Source organism: Cyprinodon variegatus, unplaced genomic scaffold, assembly GCF_000732505.1.
Source record: "Cyprinodon variegatus isolate N-32 unplaced genomic scaffold, C_variegatus-1.0 Scaffold197, whole genome shotgun sequence".
NCBI lineage: Eukaryota > Metazoa > Chordata > Actinopteri > Cyprinodontiformes > Cyprinodontidae > Cyprinodon > Cyprinodon variegatus.
In genome coordinates, this window is record NW_015150650.1 from 476286 (window position 1) to 494157 (window position 17872).

Genomic DNA, 17872 nt, shown 5'->3' on the forward strand with positions numbered 1-17872 from the left:
TTGCCACAGATTTAGGTTTGGACTTTGACAGCAGCATGCTTCAATATGACAAGTTCAAACTGAGAGCATATTAAGCTCAGGGCATCAGGTTAACATGCAATGTCTATGGTGGACGCTATCAATGCCTTTGATTAATTCTGCAACATGATATTAGCTTCAGGAGTTGCAAGTATTGCAGTGTTTTCGGCTTTGGCGTGTTTTAAACATTCAAGTGTTAAGCATCCAAAGCATCAGACACAGCAAAATGGGAAATCTGAACTTTTGCCACTCAATATGGAGCAGCAACCTAACAAGGAAGCTAATCACAGGAAACAGACACTACTTCAAAGTCTTGATTTCTCCTCCTGCAGAGCTGTCAAGTAATAACAATGAAAATTTTATAAACTTAAAGGGATTAAACTCCAATGGTTTTACTTATAAATCCCTATAAATAAAGTTGTATCTTTATATAAATTAAAAGTGAGAGTAATTTCATCATTATTATTCCAATAAAATATTTTTCTTATTGATTTGAAGTAAACATATTAACTAAAAATATCACAATCTGCCAGCAAATAATATTTGACTTTATTTTCTGGTACTTCCTTTTTTAACACAAAACAAAAAAAATAAATAAAAAAGGCTTTATATTCCCTTTTCAGATGCAACAAACCTCAGCAGAAAATCCCTGACAGCCTGGCATGCTGGTGCTGTCGCCAAGTCAGATCATAATCCAGACTAACTCACTGTGTAGATGATGGTGTGCTTTCACGCTCATCAAAATAAACAAAGCCAAGTCACTCTCTCGATTGGATCTGCCACTATCTGAGGCAGAGAACAGAAAAACTCAGCATTCTTTCCCGCACATCGAGATTAAAGCATCCAAGGAGGGCGTTTTAACAAAGCTCTTGAGCCACATCTGACTTCAAAGTTTACAAGTATCCAGGTTAAGGTATTGAACACCTTTTTGATGTTCAAAATATATTTGGTGGAAATGTACCATAATTCTTCACTAGAACTGCTTTTAAACTCCTGTGGTTATCCTCCCCACTTATCTGTCAGAAATCACTCTGGGATTCACACCTTCTCCTACATGTGAATTGTTTGTTTATGTATCATCTTTAACAAATATTAAGATCAATGTTAAGATTAAGTCTAAAAAAAAGATAAAGTTACTAATTAGGACATTTCTAAAGACAGTAGGTTAAGGCATTGAACACATTTTTGATGTTCTAAATATATTTGGTGAGAATACAACACAACTCTTCACTATAAACTGACATTATACTTAGAGTCAACTTTCTTCTAAAAGGTAAAACAAGTATAAAGTCTAACCTTTACTTTGGATTGCCTTGAATTTTAGTCAAATCCACCTTCCTATAGACTGTGACTGGGTTTGTGCTGGAAAAAAAAAACAATCCCACAGGATGTTACTGCCACCACCATGTTTAAGAGTGGGGATATTATATTCAGTTTTAGTAACAGTGTAGATTTTCCTCCATACTTACCATACTGTGATGCGAGCAGGTACAGAAGTTTAGTTTTGGTGTCATCTGAAGAGAACACTTTCTTCTACATGTGAATTGTTTCTTTATTGATCCTCTTTACACGACAAATGTTAATTAAGTTCAAGGTTAAGATTAAGTCTAAAGAAAAGATAAAGTCACTAATTAGTAGATTTCCAAAGACAATAGGTTCCACTAGATTTTATGTTATTGGTAAAACAGCAAAAAGAGGTGAAACAAATGCTTGTCACATGTAAATTACTATCTAAACATTGCATTGTTTTTACTTCACATAAAAGTGTTGTGCTTTACTAATCTTTGTTACCTATTACATATAATAGTGATGAATCCCACTGAAGTATGTAGTTGTAACAGAAGTTGAAAATCTACAAGGTATATAAAAAAGGTTTTAAGGGGTAGTACTGTTTTAGGTCATGTCCATGGAGGAAGAGTGCTGGGCTGGCTTTGTTTCGGTGTTTTTTTTTCCTTTTCCACTCTACAGGGTGTGACTGACAGGTGATACTCAGCAGCTGCAAATCAATAGCTCCAATCAAGGAGCAGTATAAGAGGGAGACTCATCTGTGAGAAGTATGCCAGACTGTCTTCCTTACAGTGGTGGTAATCAGGGCTCTCCTCCTGATGATTCCATGAATCTTATTCCCAGACCTAATCTTTTGTTTCCAGGACTCCTGCTCCACACTTCCTATGGACATTCTGAACAAATAGACGCCTTCCTCTAGTATTCTCGCTGAGCCACCTTTCGTTTCCCTGCTGGATTTTCTTCTGAGCAGCAGCAACCAGGAACTAGCCCACCTGCCTGTCTACCCTCCACAGTCATTGCTCCGCTGCAGCTTCTCCTGAGAAAACAACTTGCCAACCAGTTCTCCCTTCACTTCACCTTTGTTAATTCCCTCCATTTGGAAAAGTAATTTCTCCCGTCATATTGTGATAAGACACACTGCGATCATAAATGATCATCCCATTTCCCTCTCATTAAAGAGATACCCAACTAAACTATCATCTCTTCTTCCCAAGAACTCCTGAACTGAACCCTAAAGACTCTGAAATCCAAAGCAGAACTGCTTCTAAAAATAAAATCTTTTTTGACTTAAACCCAATGTCCATAATTGTTGCCTGCAAAAGAGACAATGCGGTTTTGCAATGCCAGTTGTATGGTACTGTAAGATATCAGACAATTAATATTTAAGATGAGGAAAAAAAGAACTAAAGGAGAAATAAGTTTGAAAAGGAAATTTTTTACTTTAATTTTGTTTTTAATCTAAGTGTTCAGGGCAAGAAGGTGTATATTTTGTTTGCTGCTTAACAAACAAAACTGTTGCCAATGACATGACGCCACCTGTCAATTAATCCTAGATGCTCATCATTGACTAACCAATCAGATTTGCCCTGAAGTGAAACAGCCCTCCCCTGCAGGAGCGCACAACTTTACTACGATTCTTTATAGAAATACATAACTGATATAGGAATTTGTTTTTAAAAAACTTGTAATAAAAGGCTACATTTTGTTAGGGAGGACGTGCAATTCAGAGACATTACCCGAAGAATATAGAGTGGAAAACAGTTAATTCTGTTCCTGTAACTAAAAAGGCATCTTGGAAATCTAAAAGAGGAACAACAGTCTGTTGCCGACGGCATAAGCAGCTCAACAAAACACTTATTAATGGAAGCTACAGGCTGTTCGTCTGTAGGAATCAAATTTTTTTGTCATAATTACATTGTTTGCTTATTTTTAGTTTTAGCTTGCATTGCATAATGGCAATAAACCATACCAAAGGCAACAGGCTACATGGGCTTCAAAGATTCTTGCAGCCTGATTTTTACGTGATAAAAACATGCCAGCCCCCTCTTTTTTATCTACTATATTCACTCATCTGATTTATAACTGTATACGCATAAATGACTGTGTCCGTTATCATTCCTCCTGTGTCTATGGAAGGCGTGGGCTTTAATGTTAATTTGTCTATTGCTGCCCTAAAGGAACTTTACTGACTTGGAAACAAACAAATAAAAAAAACTTCTGTTATCTTTGCCTTAATCTTTGCTAATCAGGCAAAATGCCCAAATTAAAATCTAGATAAGTATTTTTTCTTAAAATAGGTAAAATAGGAGGTAAAAGAGACATTTTGCCAATGGAACAAGACAATTTACACTTAAAATAAGAAAGTACAATTGCATTGTCTTATTTCAAGTGCATGTTATCTAATTATCTTATTTTAAGAGTAAAATACTCATTCCATTGGCAAACTATCTCTTTAACCTACTCAAATTAAGGGTAAATACACTTAATTTAAGGAATTTTTTTACTTATTTCTAGATTGTTTTCCGTGGTAATGCCTCCAGAAACATTGTGCTTCACTGTGTGGCTGTTAAAACTATCCTGACTTTGTCGAAGCTTTGATTTCACTGGTTTGCAGTTCTTAGTAGGTGGAGCGATCTTGCATTTGACATTGTGTCGATTGCATTATACGAAGTTGCATAGCAAAATATTAGAATAATAATGAGTACAAAAATAAACTGTGTTGATTGTTAAAAAATCTTTTCAGGTTAAAATAATCAGATAAAACATAAGTAATTTATTTTACAGTATATTGATTATATATTTAAGTCTATTTTCATCAATATTTATTCTCCTCTCAAAATATTACAGGCCTCTGTATATCTTAATTTCACCGTTGACTGTCTGCAATCATTGCATGAACCACTATTAAAACAAAAATAAGCCACATTTTTTGCGGCCGCCTGCTGATTGTCAGGTGAGGCGATGAATTCATTTGCATTATTTTTCAAGTCTGAGCAAAACTGATTTTAATCTGTTTTTGATGCAATGTTATCATCTAGCTCCTCATCTGCATATCTTTACTGAAATATATTTCATTTCATCGGGAATCACACCACTGGGGTGTGGTGTCACGGCGGCTGTCACCATCATACGCCACATATTATATGAGCACACTCAGATATGTATCACCCAGATCCAGTCTAAACCTAATGCGTTTGTCAGCATGGAGGACAGTGAATGTGACATTTCGCCTCTCTCATCAAACCTTTGCTCCAGCGGGTTTGGCATATAGACAGCCTTAGTTTCTTTGTCATAATTGTGCATCATAGATAAGAAGCATATCTGTTGCTGCAGCTGAGCCTCTATGGCCTCCATCCCATCAGCACCTACGCACCAGGAGATGGATGGCAGTGACATGCATGGCTGATGACAGACGCCTCAGTGTGACCGTGAGCTGTGGGACAACAGCCTATATCAAATAATGACACACCCGCCGCCGGTCAGGGAGGTAACCCAAGAGCAGCACATCTATTTGTGTGAAGAAGCTTTACTTCAGAGCATTACTGCTTAGAGTGACAAAATGCCAGAGGAATGGCGGTCAGAGGAAGGGAAGGTCAGGGGGTTTTGTGTGAGGCATACAAACAAACAGCCATGGCTAATTTCTATCAAGATGAAATGATCTATCCTGACCATCTGCATGTTGGGAGTGATCCGTGCTCGAAATAAACAAAAAGACTTTAACAATAGATCTTCTTGGAAGTAGATTAAAACTGCTCTAAAGCAATCAATCATTTCAATATCTGACACCGTTCCATTATATTACTTCCATCTGCACCAATATTGTTTTGCACCATCTATGGAATTCCTCTTGATAGACAGCCAAAGAGAAAGAAAGGGAAAAAGCTCTACTCCTCCTTCAATCAACCTGCAAATGCATCATTTGGAGATTAATTTTCTTCCATACAACCAAGAGAATCAATTGGTAGTGGAGTCACAGGGTATCACTGAGTATTAGTATCCATTGCCACTTTCTGTGGCATCCCAGCATCTTAGCTGTAAGCAGAACATATATCAGACAAAAACAATAGCTTTACTGCAACAAGGACCTTCTATGTATGACCCTCAACCCAAATATGCTGCTAACAAAATAATGAGCCACCAGCATCTCACAATAGTAAGGAAACTTGGACAATCATGTATTGCTGCGAGCATACAGTAAAGGAAATATTATTTGTTATTGCTGTGGTGTACTGTTTGTCTGACTTTTTATTTAGAAAACGTTATTTTAAAATGTTCCAAACAAGGTAAAGAACAACAGCAAGAGTATTGCATATATTTGACCTTTGACCAATTGAATTTCTATCCCATCAAATGGGGAAAAGATCTCTGTAAAACAGTTTCTCCTTTCTCTTCACTAATTAACTATCACCCTACCACTTTTTTTTATTTATTTCTGTCATCTGTTGTCATCCACAGGAGTTAGAAAGGAGCACACTGAAATGCACATAAAAACCTGGAGAATAATTGCTTGAATTTTATTGTGTGTTTAGAGTTAGGACTCAGAAGGGATTGGTGTAAAAATACTTAATTTCACAAAAATGAAAACACCTTGGTATTTTTTTGTATATCTTTTCATTTGGAACACACTAAGATATGAGTCTTTGCTGTTACATAAAGTAGTCAGCCTGAAGCTTTGAGAGCAGTTGATGCCTCCTGAAAATTATTCAGTATGCTACCACTCATGTAAATCAGTTGTATCAAAAGTAAGTGCAACCATAAGTTAAAGAGTGAGATTTGTAGCAAAAGGGCTAATCGTTTGTGTGGCTGCCATTGCTTTCCAGTGCTGCCTTAACTCTACTGCACATGGAGTTCACTATAGCCTTACAGATTGCCCTTAGAATCCTCTAGTAGGATCTAGAAAAACTCAATCATGCATGTATCTTTAGTAGAATTGATTATAGCGGCAGCTGATCCAAAACGCTGCTGCCCAAGTTCTCACTATGACTACGAAAGTAGAGCATATCACCCTGGTTCTGAAGTCCTTACACTGGCTCCCAGTAGCTCAGAATATACACTTTAAAAATCCTTCTGTTAGTCTATAAATCACTAAACGGATCAGCATCTCAATACGTAACAGATTTGTTGTCGGTGTATCAAAATTCCAGACCACTCAGGTCTTTTAGTTCAAGCCAGAACTAGAACCAAACATGGAAAAGCAGCATTTGGCTCCTATGCTCCACTTATCTAGAACAAACTCCAAGAAGACGGGAAAAGTGCTGAAAACCTGAGTTCTTTAAAGTCAAAGTTCATTCATGTAAAGCACTTTGAATTGACCTTGTTATGAATTGTGTTATATAAATAAACCTGCCTTGCTTTGCCTCTTCCAGCCAGTCATTCTAAAGATATCGGAACCATCATCGGGTTTCGGTCTGGAAACCTTTCTGGCTTTTTCAACAGTTTTCTTTTATTTTCTTTAGCAATGCAGTGATCTCCTTGGAGGTATGATTTGAGTTGTTTTCATGTGCTTCTCTCCACCCCAGTAGTCAGAGTGAGGGTATATATGTCACAGTACATATTGACATTCATATTTCCCTCATTAAACTGTAACTTCCTGAAGCCATGCAGTCATGTAGCTCACAACTATCAGATCCCCACCACCATTCATGACTGTAGGCAATACAAAGTTGACTTTTTACCCCTCACCCAGTTGCCACCACCCTTGCTTGACATAATCTGAACCAAATAATTTCATCTTGGTTCATTAGTTCACAGGATATGGTTCTAGTTATCCATGTCCTTAGTCTGGATGATTTCTAATGCATCATATGTGGAGGAGGCTTCCTTACAAGTGCAGTTTCATGTTGTTGGCAGACATTTTTAACCCAGACAAGGAGTTTCAAACTCCACTCATATGAGGCTTATCTCAATCACTTTTAATTGTTTGTGTTGACCCACCTAAATCATATAATTATGTTGTTTGTTTAATGTTGAGTCTTTGCATTAAGATAGGCTTGAATTTAGACACATTAAAAGATCACAAGGGTCCTCAAGGACTCTTTGATATCACTTGCTACTCTCCACTGTCGCTAAATGGATGCTCAGTGTGAGGTAGTTCTGCAGAGTCAACGACAAAATGCCAGGGAAAATTATTGCCACAATCTCATCTAGGAGGAGCATGTCTAGAAAGTCAGTGACTGGATGCTATCAACTGCTTTTCCTTGACAGAAACTTTTAACCAATCTGACAGTTTTGTCTCTGTAAAGTGCCCTGAGGCGACATATGTTTAAATCTTCGCTATATATAAACTGAACTGAACCAAATTCAACAGGTCAAAGTGATGAAAATATTGCTCCAAAACTGAGCTGTGGGGAGTGGAGAGTACCAAGGTTGAGTTACTAGAATGACAGCTGAGAGTAATGACACCAGATTTAACACTGTTATCTACTTATATATCAGAACTTCTATTAGTCTCATGACATCTTGAAGCAAAAATGGCTTATATAGCATAGATTGGATATTTTCACATGGGGTGCCCTCACTTTTTTTGGTAAGCCTTCACACATTAATGGCTATATGTTGAGTTAAGGGCTGGTTATACTCCCGCAGCAGTGCGTCGCAGTGAGCTTGTCGCAGGTATGATGCAGATATTTTAAATTTTTGCCCAATGTTGAATCATGGTCTGTGCTATGTTATATTCCATGCCACAACGCAAGAGAGACAATCACAAACTAGCTGTGTGTCTAGATATGGCCGAGTCGATGAGGAAGTGGGGAGAGGTTTTTGCGACAACGGAGGGACATGAGGGGGAAAAAGAGCGGGGATTCAGGTGGAAAAAGGGTCCCAGCGTTCTTGTGCACCTCGCTCTTCTAGCTGGTCCATCTTCACTAGTCGTTTTCCACAATGGAGGTCATACAAACAAAACAAGCCGGTAAGGTACCATTAAGGTACCAAGTTACACAGGAAATATGGATAGTGTAGAGTGGATGTAGATTTGAGCAATCAGAGGCCTCCTGTCTGCGGCACTGTCTGTGGTCAACTAGAATTTTGGAGAGGTGCAACAGAGTGCTTGCGACACACATGCAGACCACCTGGTTTCTGAGCATAAACCAGCCTTTATTTTGAGAAAACCGCAATTTTACACGATCATACAAAGTTGTAGTCTGTTCACTCTTCATTTAACCAAAGCCTCACATTTCAGTTGTTTTCCAATAAAAATATATAAAATAACATTTACCATAGGGCTGTACTTACTTCTGTGAGGTATTTCATTTACTAATACAACCCTCGGGTCAATTTGCTTCTTTATAATCTTAACAAGCCTAAACCTCACTTTAATTATTCCAAGCTTGGTGGCATTAACAGCAGAGCAGCAGCGCCGATATCCCTCTTGGTGCTAATTTCTCTGCAGAATGTGCCGCTGGAACAGCTTTACTGTTTACTTGTTGGGAGTCTGGTGACCGTGCATCAGACAACCATAAAAGAGGAATTCTCTGACTTGTTTATGTCTTCCAAATCTAATTGGTCCCCGCTGCTGCTCCTATGGCATGCTATTGGTAGGCTATAAACAACGAAAGGAATGGGCAATTACCTCATATTGCTGCTGGACATGGTAATAGTTATTTGCACACTGAGTCCCCCTCTTAGTGTAGTTATTCCCTACAGCAGGAGAATACAATTTGCGGTCTGTTCACGTTGGAGGAAAAAAAATGCTGGTGACCTGCATTATGAGGATGTGATTAAGTATGCCATTAAAGAGTTCAAAACAAATCATACAGAAATGGTGACAGCAAACAAATGTTGCCATGGACCCTTGGCTCTGTTCAAGATAAATTGTGACTGAATTGCAGTTTCTTTTTTGCAGAGTGACTGTTTTCAAACTAAATCAGAATGTGTTGCAGTCACACTAAATGTCTTAATTTTAATTTAAGAACAAAGTTCAGTAGTTTTTCATGTTTAAATCTGTTAGAATCCAATCTGGCAGTTAGAAAAAGTTAAATTTTCTAGAATTAATGAAATTTATCAAATATACATCTCGTCTCTTCTTCTGGAGTCTCTTAGAGAATCTCATTGGTTTTTATTCTCCTTAGTTTAAATATAAATATTTAAGTGATAACAACAGGACATGCAGAAATTGAAGGCTTTGTCTGTTTGATCTTTGTTTCTCTTCTCTGCATCCTGCATTTCTTGGGGGAAACAACTTCAGACTTCATTGTGTCACACTTGGAACGTAGATCTGATAATAATTAAAGCTGACCCCGTAGACCGTCTAACCATAGAGAAAATCAATGTCTTCCTCCCAATACCATCACTAGCAATTGAGCAGATTTAAGATAAAGCGATAAGTTTATTTCTTCTTTTTTTTTAAGCCTATTGGTTGTTTTAGCCCAATCTTAACTTGCTTGGTCTTCAAAACATCTAAGGGAATAAGAGAATTCAGTGTCTAGTTTAAGAGCCTAATGGTGCTGACTGAATGCCAGAACAAAAAGAAACTGAAATTGATAGCAAGCCTCAAAAAGGTGATGAAGCTGCTCTGTAATAATGAGATCAGGCACAAAAAAGTCTGCATTTGTCTTGTGGACATAAAGAAAGCAGACTATGAACAAAAAGACTACTATAAAACAATGAAAACTGAGTATGAAATAATATATCTTTAACAGTCAAAATGCCAATTTTTTTCCTCTATAAGGTAAAAGGCTTACCAGGTTTCAAGATTCTGCATTTTTAATTGGACTAATAAATAACATACAGTGACACACACAAAAAAAAAACACAAAAAAGAAACCCTAGTTTTATAGCTTGTTTTAAAGTTTGGTTTTAAAAATATAATTGATGTTTCTCAAACTTTTAGCTTTTTTTTTCATATCTGCTTGATCATAAACAAATTGAAATGTTTTAGAACCCTTTGGAGAACAGATTATCTATACAATTCAGTTTCATTCCAGTTTAATAATTCTTAATAATTTATGCATGGTTCTGAGATTATTTACAGTTTATTATTATATTTACAGTTGTTAATTTCTTAAAGTCTTTATTGTGTTCTTGAACACACACTCTGAAACATTCAGTCTTTTTTTCCTCCTCAATCCTGCTCTCAATCTCCTCCTCACTTCCTTCTCCTCTGCACTCCTCTCTACCACCAGTGTCCAGATCCCAGAGGAAGAAACTTCTCATTCTAATCTTACAATGATCATCACTATTCCGAGCTTCAATGTATGTCCAATATTCGAATCAAGATAAATTATAAATATAAAGAATATATAAAATGTTTTAATCTACACTCTAAAATGTAATATCTATCTTCATGCTACATTCATTTGTTTGATGGGCAATTCACAGTTATGTATTTCATGACACATTTACAATTGAAAAAATCTTGCAACCCCCCATTCTGGGAGCCCCTGCACTACAAAATGAATAAACACTGTGTATTAAATATAGATGCTATGACATATTATAGTAATAAATGAAACGACCTAATGTAAATTTCTCACAAGAACTAATGTTTTTAACTACCTACAAGAAATGGTAGTGTTCCCATTGTTTTGTTTAGGATTATGTATTTTAGTCAGAATATTATTTTGGTAAGTCTGACATTTTCTGTTTATCTAATTCTTTTAATCAGCAAATCAGCCTACCGTCACTAATGCTGTAGGATCTGTCCGTGATGCAACTGATAAAGCAGTCCTGTGTGAGTTGCAAGATTGAGAACATTTTACTTTTTCAGTGGATGAATTCAACATACTAGGAAAAAATACTTTTTCTTGTATGAAAAATAGCATCTTTAATTGTAACAGTGTGAGGCACAAGAAAATGTGGAATTATTCACTATTCATTTTTACAAAAGAGTTACAAAAAAAATATTTTTTTTAAAAGAAAGTTGTTCATCTTAAATGCCACATACTGTAGTAAATTAGATTTTAATTAATCATGTGTTGGTTTACTAAAAATGACTGCTGGAATATTAATTAATATGAAAAGAACGTATCCACACAATGTGTTTACCTTTACTATCTTATATCTAAACAGAAATACCCACGGTGTCAATATTTTGCAGATAACTGTCTGGCCTGCATGCTAAACAGTAGATCTGGTGAAAAAAGAAAAAAAAAAAAACCTAGCTCTGTAGATGATAGTGGCAGTATTGTGCTGTGGGAATGCTTTTCCTTTAAAAGGGAAGGAGAGATGTTCAGAGTTTATGGGAAGGCTGGTTAAGCTCTAAATAAGAAAGTCCAGGGAGAACACATTATAGAAGCTACAGAACCTTCCAGTCAGTCTATCACCCCAAATCTTTATGCAAGATCCATAATGAAATTAAATTCAGTTTTAAAATACTTTATCGATCCTGAAATTAAAACTAACTGTAAGCACTATTGTCCATGGTGTTGTTGTTTTACAGTCTTCTGAAGAAGTTGCATACAGTAGGGTTGTTGGATGAAATAGTTTAGATTAGAGCTGATAAATTAGATTGTAATCGTTAATGCGATAAAAATGTATGCAACAATGTAATCACAAAAACTGCTTTGATACAATATTTAGTAGAATAATATAAATCAAGTGCTACAGATACATCCTCTATATATTGGGCTTGACCAGTTAAATGGACTCTAAATTTCCTTCATACTCCAGCCTGGTTATTTAACTTACTTTTAACTTTTTTATGGTTGGGATGCCATATCTAAAACAGTATGGAGGGGATGTTGTTTAATATATATATATATATATATATATATATATATATATATATATATATATATATATATATATATATATATATATATAAAGCTATAAAACTATAGGTAATCATACTGGATATTGTCATTTTCAAAAAACATATCACAATTAAAAAGTATTGCAAAGATCTAATTTAGAAGAGGCCACGTTCACGTGTTAGGATCTAGTGTGAAAGACCACAGCTAAATCTAATTGGAAATCTGTGGTACGGTTTTAAAAAAATAATGTTTTGTCATAATCCTTACAATAAGACTTTGCTTAATATTTCCTTCTGGGAAAAACGGGCAAATATTTTAGTTCCACAGTAGAGCAATACTCCAAATAAATTTACAAATGAACTAATTGCAGCAAAAACATACACGTTCTTACAACACATTTAAGATTGTTAACAGTAAATGATTTTGAAAACCATATGTCATTTTAGCTTAACTTCATACCCATATTGTGTTATTTTCTCTATGGAAAATTTAAAAAAAATTTGCTATCTCATGTAAAAATAGGAAAAAGTTCAAGGGGTATGAATACCTTTGTAAGGCACCACAGCTCAGACCTAAAGCATTTATCGAAATAGAAAATTATTCATTCTTAGCTGTGGATGTAAGTATGAAGGTCAGATATAAACGGATTTTATGCAATGTAGCTCTGCTGATGTGACCAAAACACAAACTAATGCCACTAAATTGGAAATCAAATTTGTGATTCTATTGTAAGACCTTTCCAACATATTGTCCTTTAGATAACAGGCCACCTGACAAATAATGTTTGTTAGTGCAGCTGCTGCCATGCAAACATTTGTTATCTTAGCGTGTAATGTGTACAACATTACAGACATAAACACTTAGAGTGACTGTGAAGTTTGTAACAAGTCACTTACTGGGGAAGGTTGTTAAAGAATATGGCACAGTAAAGTATGAATGGACGGCATATACTATACAGATGGCATTGTGCTCTAATGGATAACCCTGCCTCATTAGCCTCTAAATAAAGCATCAGCCATTATCATCAACTGAAACATTCTATTTTAGGTGTTTCACAAAAACAAAAACAGGGCTGCAAGATTGGAGAAAAATATCCATGAATCATGGTGCATGCAAGGACGCACTCACAGGACTGCAGCATGTGTTGGCCAAATATTCTAGAGTCCTTGAAAGGTTATAGTCTTGTAAAGATAGGAGACGTGATGACAGTCTGTGCTTTTCTAATGTATTTGGACCTATAGATGTTTAACATTTTGAAAATACAAAGAAATTCAAGCAATATCAAATAAACAAGGAAAGCAATGATATTTTTAATAGAAAGTTACTAAATATGGAAGTTGGTGATGAAGGGATTAGGAAACCTTTTATACCTTCTCAAAAGAGAGAAGTTTTACTCTAGATAGGTTTTGGCACTTTTTTGACAACTTTGGCAGCTCCTGGTGGCAAGGAGAACATTAACACTATGGTAAGTCTAAAAGAGGTCCCTAAAGCCTTTAGAAACATGGTTGCAGCAGCTTTTGTTTCTGGTAAGGGAAGTCGAGCAAAAGGCTCAATAGAATTTGAACTAAGCCATTGACTTTACTTAAAATATTGTAACGATTCTGTGTTTTGTTCTATTGGGGTCCATATGGTAATGTGTTTTCGGTTCCTTTCTTTATGTGTTTCCTTTGCCTGAATCGGCTAGCTCCTGCTTTCATGTGATAGGCCTGTTATATCGCATGGGGGGGAGCTGGGAGAGCAGCGGTTCCAGGACCGGAAGTGTTGAGCGGGTTGAGGAGGCTAACTGAGGAGCTACAGGGTTTTCGCGTGTGCTAGCCATGTTGTGAGGGGCGTGAGCTGTAGCCTCAGAAATAACAGCTCCTTTTGTTAAATAAAACCTGTTGACGGCATTACCTCGGCGTAACTGGCATCATTACAATATATTTAAAAATAAAACATCATAATAAATGCCAACAGGTCCAGGTTTGCTTTTAAACCAAGGTCACCCTAAAGGCCGACTGCAAGATGCCAAAAGAACCCCCCACAAATCCTAGAATACCTATTTCAGGTCCTGTTGCTGATGATTTGAGAGTTTCAATCCCAAAGGAGGCTTGTAGGAAGCAATTCAGGGTTCTCAATGGCATATTTAAGTGTAACAGCAAATTTTAATGAGTGTATCAGCTGCAGATATTATGTTTTTAAACAGTTTTACCCCCTTTCTTGCACATATACTAGAGAAATGTCTGAGGACAAGTCAGAACTGTGAAAAAAGTGTTAAGAAAGACAAAAAGACAAAAGAAAGACCTATCAGATAGACTCGCAGATGAATACATGAGGTGTGACTCTCAAGCCGAACTGGCCGGTGGTCAGTGGTATTTTACTAGACCAAAACCTCCTACTGGGTCAATCTGGTGTTTTGCTTATTAAGGGGAGTTGTGGACAGAACCTTCCAATTTGGAAAAAAGACCCAAAAAAAAAAAGAAAAGAAAACAGGATTGTTGAGAGGAGAAGAGAAAAAGACAAATTTTTAAATATTTGTCGAAAGCATTGCCATATGCCCACGAATAAAAAGCTGGTGAGAACCCTCTGGAAGCCCTCCCATGGAAATAAATTGACCAGTAAAAAAGGAAAGAAAGACAAAATAAAAGGCTGAGGCTTTTTAGAGAAAAAAAAAAACAAGAGTCCTGGAAAAATGTCTTAAAAATGGTTTAAATGTTTTGCTATTCTCAGACAAGAAAAAGGACAGATTTAACAAAGTATTGCACGAAAACAAACTTTTAAAAAGGAACATTTCCACTGAGCCCCACATATCCTGATCATAGGCTGTTCAAACCTTTACCTTTGGGAAGCACTACACAGCGTTGGTGGCATTAGCAAACTGACAGAGAAATGGTTTCTTTCCCAAGGCTTTCTCTCTGCTAAACACAATGAAAACTTTGCTGCCAGAGTAGTAAGAGACTCAGTTAGAGCAATTAATGCCTTTGTATTATTACAACCTGCCTTTTTTATTCTATTTGGGTTTTATTTGTTGTTGTTGTTGTTGTTGTTTTTACAAAATTATAAAAATGTACAGTGCATACCATCCAATATTGTCAATATTGGATGGATGGATGGATGGATCCAATTGTGAATTTCGATATCTTAAAGTTCTTGAGGAAAATGTCGGACAATCTATTAGAAACCTTTAGTTAGGTAAACTATCAGTCTGATATCAGAGACTAGTAAATCTGCTAAAAGCATTTCACAGAAGCTATTGCTGCCAAAAAAAAAAATCTATTTAAGTATGGGCTGCTCTTATTTCTTCGATTAAAAAACAATCTAATTCGTGTAAGTATGTTCTGTTTAAAGGGAAAGTTGCTATTCTCTTTTAACTAGAAATGAAACTTTTGTTATTTAAGTGCAGCAGGATCTTTTTTTTTCTTTTATAAGACAATCCAAAGACAGCGAGAAGATTTCAATAGACTTGCATCTGTGCAATATGTCGCTGTTATGAGACTCCATATCAGAAAGACCTTAATCAGAGCATCTCTCTGACTGAAAGCACACCTTGCACTAATATAAGTGTGTGTTACTCTTTTGCTTGCCTGTGGACTTTTTCCAGCATCTTCAATAAAACATATCCAGGTAGAGATGTATAGACCTGCTGCAATATCTTATAGTTAAAAATCAGTACAACTATTAATATGTTAGAATATTCTACTTGAAATATCCATATCTGTTTAAATGTGTCATTAAAACAGTTTGTTTCATTTATGCACTATTTAAACTGATAATTGTAACCATAAGGAAGTCACTACTTTTATGTCCAGTCCTACCGTTTAACTGATTGTAGACCACATCCTCCAGCCTTTCCAGCCGCTGAAGAATAGACTGCCTGTCCACCGAGTTGGAAACTTTTCCATTCCTGGCTCTCAGCCTCTGGTCAGAGAGGCGCCCCAGCTGGATCAGCTCCTCGGATCGGTCCTGAATCCTGCAGTACACCGAGAACAGGATGATCCCCACGAACACAAGGATGTTGACGGTCAGCAAAGTTTTGATTTTCCGTGCCACAGCCATGAAAGAAGGGAATACTGGTCTGGCTGACTCAGTCAAGCCCAGCAGTTGTCCATGCGTAGAGCAGCTTTTTGTGATGACTGGCTCATTCAGCACCGCGGACAGCTCAGGAGGCTCCGCTCAGAGTCATCTCACGGAAGTTCAGGACCGGAGGAAAAGGTTGCTCTGCTCCAGCCGGAGTACGGTTTCTTTATCACTGGCTTCAGCAGGAACAGCTTTACATGCTCCTCCAGAGCGCAGCTGCCTGAGTTACGCGTTACAGGCGAAGGATGATGCCATGGGATGCATACCTCTTCTAAACAGCGGACGACAGTTGCAAAACATCTCTCCCCCGCAACATGGGAAGCTGCAAGCTTTGTTAACCCTGATATGTTTCCTCCATCATAAAGGTACCAAAATGGTATGGCTGCTTGTTCTGAAGCATTTCCTCTCTGTGTTTTTCTTTTGCATATTTGGAAAGAAGACGGTGGCGGTCACTCGATCCCTCCCGCTCTTCAGATATGAACCCGAGGTGCGTCCAATAAATATGGGCTCGCTTTAAAAAAAGAGAGAGAAGAGGCGGTGTTTCCCTATCTCTCCCTTGCTTTTCTGTTTCTCACCTCCCCCAGTCCGTAAATCGCAGCATCCCTTCGTCGCCGCTGCAGCCTGGAGATGGATGGAGGGCAGATTTGCCCTTAAATGACAAAGTCGCACTTCGTTGGTGGGAGAAATGCAGCCGGGCTGTGAGGTTTGTTGTCCCTCCTCTGCTCAGCCGCTCTGCTCCGCTCTGCTCTCTGACAGGGAGGAAGAGCCGCCGCTGCGTCCTGACGTTCAGAGCCACTATCATGAATATTCAGGGGCCGCGTTAGGCTGACTGGAAGAGATGCACGCCGCGAGTACTTAAGCGGCAAAAACACTTCCACTCGGCAGAGCAGCCCTGTTAGTTGCTGAACTGTGAAAATATGCGTGAATATATGTTAACAGACGAAGTGATCCGGAATGCGTGGAGGTTATAACTTTTCCCCCCCTCATACACTGCAACTCAAAGTACATTTCAATCAGCCAATTATGTAACTTCCATTGCACGCTTTGGTGGCTCATTTAAGAATTAATTTCAGACCGGAAACAAACATTGGTGGAGTGGAGAAAACTAACTTCATTAAAGGTCTCTCTCTATAGCCACCAGGAAAGTAAAAACTTATTTTTTTTCCCTATATCATCAACTTCTAACCCCAAGCACAGTGAAGTGGAGGTTTGAGAGGACCCAAATACAGATACTGAAGCTGAAGTAGTTTCTTGAAAATGCAATAACAAAAAAGGGTAACAGAAGCATAAATCCAAGAAACCCTTAGCAAAAAGTGGTTTAATAAAGTATACTAAAAGTGCACTAATTTCATACTTAAAATCAGACAGTGCACTTAGAGTTTACTTATTCTAAACTATATTTCTTATACTCAAAAATAGTATAGTCAAGTGTACTTGACTATGCTATTGTTTACTTTATTGTTTACTAAAGTATACTTTAAGTTTACTTTAGTAAACTTAAAAATGTTCCAATTTAGTTCTAAGAAGTATTACTTTAGTAATACTTCAAGTACACTACAAGTACCGTGTTCGGTATACTTTGTAATGTTATACTTAAGTATTCTTAATAGAATTTACTTCAAGTATACTACTTTTTTGCTAAGGGAACAAATCCACAAAAACTGAGAACCAGGGATACTCAAAACAAGTGGGACAAACTGGCAACAGTGACTGAGCAGGAGGTGCATATATGGGAGAGAGAAACAAAGGCTTATCAGTAGATTGGGAGCAGGTGTGAACGGAGGAGTCTATAAGGGAGTAAAAATAAGGAGACTTGACACAAG

At 37.2% G+C, this 17872-nt stretch overlaps 1 protein-coding gene across 1 annotated transcript in view; it reads right to left on the reverse strand.

Annotated features, from left to right (window-relative positions):
- Positions 1-16789, reverse strand: part of galnt9 (polypeptide N-acetylgalactosaminyltransferase 9) — a 167934-nt gene extending 151145 nt beyond the window's left edge. Inside the window, exon 1 of the mRNA XM_015379653.1 lies at positions 15788-16789. Coding sequence (XP_015235139.1) covers positions 15788-16028 — 241 coding nt within the window. The 5' untranslated portion in view covers positions 16029-16789. The remainder of the gene's footprint in view (positions 1-15787) is intronic.
- Between the last annotated feature and the right edge of the window lie 1083 nt (positions 16790-17872).